At 42.4% G+C, this 5,520-nt stretch overlaps 1 protein-coding gene across 1 annotated transcript in view; it reads right to left on the bottom strand.

Annotated features, from left to right (window-relative positions):
• SLC9A9 (solute carrier family 9 member A9) overlaps window positions 1-5,520 on the bottom strand; it is an 859,212-nt gene that overhangs the window by 3,535 nt on the left and 850,157 nt on the right. The window contains exon 15 of the mRNA XM_045287469.1: window positions 1,983-2,088. Within this exon, the coding sequence (XP_045143404.1) occupies window positions 1,983-2,088 (106 nt within the window). The remainder of the gene's footprint in view (window positions 1-1,982; window positions 2,089-5,520) is intronic.

Raw genomic sequence — 5,520 nt, 5'->3', positions numbered from 1 at the left:
CTCTATAAATGCCCTTTGCCTCCCAGCTCTTTTCTCTATTCCTAGGAAATCTCATAGAGCAGTTTTACTCTATCGCCATACGTGGTCATTAATATCACGAAGTCCACCTGAAGATGCCTAGCAATAACCACAAAGCCATCAGTATGAGTACTTAGAGACCATGTGCTAATTAAGTGCCTCCTCAGATTCAAAACCAAAGATCAGTTGCCTTCGAGACAATTGGACGCATGAGCCCCCATTGTGTCAGGATAAAATTGGGCCCCATTGGGCTTTAAATGACTGACATTTTTGGAAGCACATTATCAGACCTCTCTTCTGCTGTGCGTCTGGGTGGACTATAACCTCTAACCATTTGCATGGGCCCTCTCCCCATTGGGAAACTCTCTCCTTGGGCTAAGAGAGTTAAAATGAATATTACAATTTCTTGCATGGGTGGAGGGGCTGAGAGGAGTCAGTAGAGTCCTGTGGTCTCAGAGGAGGCAGTGATTCTCAGGGTCGGTTTTGTCACAGCCCTGCATGCAGTCAGAAAGTTCTCAAATCACAGCTTCGGGTACATCTTTATTTTAGAAGGGTGTCCTCATGGCATGAGTCTTGGGATTGAAATCACTAGAGAGGACTTAAAAAAAAGCAAACAAAACAAAAACCTCACTGCCATCAAATCAATTCTGAATCATAGCGGCACTAGAACAGAGCGGAACTGTCCCTGTGGGTGTCTGAGCCCGTGTCTCTTTATGCGAGTAGAAACCCCAAACTTTCTCTTATGGAGCGGCCGGCGAGTTTAAACTGCTGACCTGTGGTGATCCGCCCAATGCTCTCATACTATGACACTGTAGTGGAAGCTAATTGGATCTGGACAGTACAGTTCTCCTCAACAAGGTTCCCTGGAAATTGAAAGTCTTAATTCTTCCTCCTCTGGCTTTGGGAGAGCTGTGCACAATTGTTCACAAGGTTGGCCTGCATCAGTGTCACCTAGGTGTCGGGTGCTGTGGAGCTGCCTCCCACCCTTAATGACCTTGTATGAGAGACGAACTACCTCCTCAGGTTTCCTAGGCTGTAATCTTTAGGAGCCTTGGTGGTGTAGTGCGGAGCCCTGGTTTAAGGTACAGAGGTTACACACTGGGCTGCTAACCACAAGTTCAGCAGTTCAAAACCACTAGCCACTGCGTGGGAGAAAGGCAAGGCTTTCTACTCCCCGTAAAGAGTTACTGTCTCAGAACTCACAGGAATAGCTCTACCATGGCCTACAGGGTTGCTGTGAGTCAGTATCAACTCGGTGGCAGTAAGTTTGGTTTGGGTTTTGAATACTTAGGAGCAAAGATCACCAAGCCTTTTCTTTTGTTTAGCCAAATGCTTAACCATCGTACCACCAGAGTCCTTTGGAGGCACCTAGAAGGTTCTGTCATAGAAACCCACAGCCCAATGTTTCTGAGTGTGGCTGGAGAATTTGCATTTCTCACAAATTTCCCAGTGAAGCTGAGGCTGCTGCTCTGGGAGTGTCCTTTGAGGACCTTTGCCTTAGACCGCCGGGCCCTGAACGTATCTGAGACCTGTTTTTCTAGGTTTATGCAAGGGGATGGCCAGCTGGGCAACCTCCAAGGCCACTTCATTCGCACAGGAAGACTCTGCTCCTCTCCAATTCTGGACATTCAGATTTGTTGGTAATGCTTCTAATTGCTTCTCTCACTTTTTATTCCACTCCCTTGAGCTATAAAGCACAGGCTTAACATCCAAAACCTCAGCACCCAGCGGTTTTGGAGCACACACAACTTCCTTTACATTTTCTAAGTTCATTTTATGCTTAAAAGTATTGGTAACAATTAAAAAAATCACATTTGTAAAAGAAGAATAAGCCAACATCAGCAACAACCGGAAAGGAAAGAGAAAAATGCTGCTGGGTGCAGCTGATTTTAAAAATGCTTCCTCCTCAAGCTGAGGAGGAATGTCCAAGGTTCCAAGCCTGTCCCGCGTGGACGTGTACTCACCGTGTAGGCCTGCGGGCTGGTGAGCAGCTTGGAAAGCGGACTGCACCATTCTGGTAACGTGGTGGTCAGCGGAGGCCCGGAATGGGTCAAAATTGGTTTCAGGTATCTGTGAGGGTTGTTAAGGAAGACTTCCCCAAATGTCCTTAGACTTTAACTGTCTAGTTTCACACCTGGCACAAACCTTTCCACTGAGTGAAGGAGACAACATGGTCCCTTTTTGGTCCCTTAGTCCCACATTCAGGTAGCAATATAGCACACGGAAACTGCTGCTTAGACTCTTTGCTCCATACACCTCTGCAGCCCTCCTGGTGCCCTTTAATCACGAAGAAATGGGGGACCCATGAAGCATCAGCAGGAGTTGTGCCTGCTTCTCTATTCTTCAGCACCCAACTCTGTGTCTCCTCTCCTTAGAAAAATCATTTTTGAGAATTACATTAAACAGTAGCATAAAAGGTTTTGTTATCTGAAAGCTGAACACAGCACTTAAGCCAAAATTAAGTTTCTCAAAGAAGCCAGAGGTATTTCACAAAATGTTCTGTTATTTTAGAGTGGGGTTGTGCAAATAGATTGTTTTCCAAAATACTTTATTTTCACTAGTCAACAAAGACACTTTATACTTCATACATCAATGCATCACTAGATGAAATTATGTAAATAAGCTGATGCCAGGTTCATTCCATTGTCTAGCACCTGTCTTTCTCATCTTTTCATCCCAAAGTGCTTTAAAGAGTTGAAAGAAAAACCTGTTCATCTAGAGCCATTATGTTTTCCTCCAATCTATCAATAATGAAATCCCTGGTGGCTGCCTCTGCTTGCATTATTATTTTTTTGCTCAAAGAAAAGTGGTGGAGTGATTTCACCATTCCATCAGAAATGACTTCAAGCTTTATATTATTTCCCATGCTGGGGAATATTTCACCTCATCAACTTTCTGAAAAGCTATAATAAACAGGTAAAGGGGAAATGGAAAGCAGTTAATACTGTTCGGCTTTTGGAGCTCCTCAGCAGCTCCTCCCTCCCCCAGGCATTCAGGACAAGAGAACATCTTGGCAATGGTGCCTGTCTGTAGGTGGACAACACCACTCTGTCATCTCCATGATGCCCTGAGTGTGTGGAGGGTGCACCCAGAGGGTCTGGGAATCTACTCCATTCTGATGACAAAAAAATAACTCCACAGCAGAGCAGTAGCAAAAGGGATGCTCGTGAACACAGTGAGTTTGGATGCAAAGAGAACACCCCAAGAGATGCATACAAGAGTTGCCAAATCCAAGTGCAAAAGGGAAATTTGACTTCCCCCTTTCAGAGAGCAGCTCTGGTGACCAACTCAGATATTCAAGTTCAGAGCCTGGCTTCTGCTGTAACATCTTATAATTATAACTACAAATCTGAAAGGCCATTGATGATCTTCCATTAATTTTCATTACCGGTTGTTAGTTCCTTCATTTTATGGATGAAGGCACAGAGGCCTAGAGATATAATGATTTAAAATAATACAGAGGCTTCCTCTGCTGTTTGAAACCACCAGCATCATCCCGGGCAGGAAAGAATTAGGCTCTGTGACCAGCTGGGCTGTGCAGACCTACACACACAGACTCACCATAGGGAGGAGGGAGCACACCAGGATGGATGAGCCTGGTAGGGCTTTTGGGCTTATGGCATGTATAGGTAGGTTTATGCGAAATGCTGGAGGATAATTTAAGAAAAAATCACTAATTTTATTCACTAATTCCAGATGAAAAAATGACCACAAATAAGCAACATTTGTAGAGATGCCATGGGATAATCAAAGGAAGATGTTTGTCGAGCAAAAAAAAGAATAGAAAAGAAAAGATGCTTGAGAGCAACTCAGGAAACTCTGATTGTTCAGGGTTGTCAGCACAGGATACATATAGAATAATACATATAGAAATGGTTTGTAAATTTTTATGTGATATTCAAATGCTGTCTATCATCTCTCTCTCTCTCAGCAATGATTTCTGGAGAAATTGATATCTCAATCATTGCTTAAATAATGGTGAAGAAATAATACTAAAGTGAGTTAACGGCATTTCAGAAATTTGGTGTGATATTAGAATTCATAAACTAATTCTCACTGCCACTGAGTCAATTCTGATTCATGGCAACCCTACAGGCAGGGTAGACCTGTCCCTGTGGGTTTCAGAGACTAACTTTTTATAGGACAGTGGGTGTTTGGGATATTTTCACATGCTTAATTAAAACATTTGAAAATGATCTTAGTTTAATGTCCAGAATTAATTTTAACAAAAGCTGAGGCTGGCTGAGATACTCTACCCACTTTGTTCATTAGTGTCTCTTCTGTGAAGGTTAACATATATTATTAAGATCCTCACACTCTGTGCCCACTCCTAAGTACATCCACATGTCTTTTCCCCAAAGATCTTTATCCGTGCTTTCCCAATTTTCTTTTTCTGAAAGCTTAATAAACAACCAGGTAAGTCAGCTGGCTATATCTGATGATGAGCTAATAACTCTGACAATCCAGCACATGATGGGAAGTTCTAGTTGGTAAAGGAAAAAAATGAGTCATGGGTGGGGGTATAGGTGGTTCAGTGGTAGAATTTTCACCTTCCATGTGGGAGCCTGAGTCGGATTCCATGACACCTCGAATGCATCCTCCAGCCCTCTGTCAGTGCAAGCTGCTGCCTTTCTGTGATGCTGAAAAGGTTTCAGTGGAGCTTCCAAACTAAGACAGAAGGTCTGGTGATCTTCTGGAAATGAAGCAAGGGAAACCCGATGGCTCTTAACAAATTGGTCACTTCTACACTGGGATCCTATGAATCACATGCTGAATCAGCAGTAGCCAACTAGCACAACATGAATAATGGAATAAAATTCTAAGTAATTTAGCCAGATACGAATGAATAGGGCAGATTATAGCCAATAAATAAGGTTCTTCTGAGAATAAAAGGATGTAAGATGTGAAAACTAACTCAAAATGGCTTAAAGAATTAAATATTAAACCTAGAATATTCCCAGAAAAATCCATACAGAAAAAAATTCATTTAGAACTGCCCCCCCTCCAAAAAAGCTCCCACACATCTATAAATGCACAAAAAGCTCAAGGCAAATTATATAACTGGGATCTCATTACAATGAAATATTTATGATTATCAAAAGATTTTATCAGAAAAGTAAAAAGATAAAGTACCCTTTGATAATGACATACCTAATAAAGGTATGCTCTCTAAACATTAAAGACAACCACCACCAACAAAAAGACAACACAATTAAAAATGGACCATGGGGAGAGGGGGAGGTGAGGGAAAGGAGGTGGTGTTGACCAACCCAGGGACAAGGGAACCACAAGTGATCCAAAATCAGTGGTAGGGAGGGTGTGAGAAGCTTGGTAGAGATTGATCAAGGGCAATGTAACTGAGAGAAATTACTGAAACCCAAATGAAGGCTGAGCATGATAGTGGGACAAGAGGAAAGTGAAAGGAAATAGAGCAAAGAACTAGGAAGCAAATGGCATTTACAGAGGTCTAAATACAGGCATGTACTTATGTAAATATATTTA

The sequence above is a fragment of the Echinops telfairi genome, unplaced genomic scaffold (assembly GCF_000313985.2).
Source record: "Echinops telfairi isolate 266 unplaced genomic scaffold, ASM31398v2 ScPeMD7_16;HRSCAF=60, whole genome shotgun sequence".
Taxonomy (NCBI): domain Eukaryota; kingdom Metazoa; phylum Chordata; class Mammalia; order Afrosoricida; family Tenrecidae; genus Echinops; species Echinops telfairi.
The sequence above is the reverse complement of the archived record's forward strand: the minus strand, read 5'-3'. Positions and strand labels throughout refer to the sequence as shown.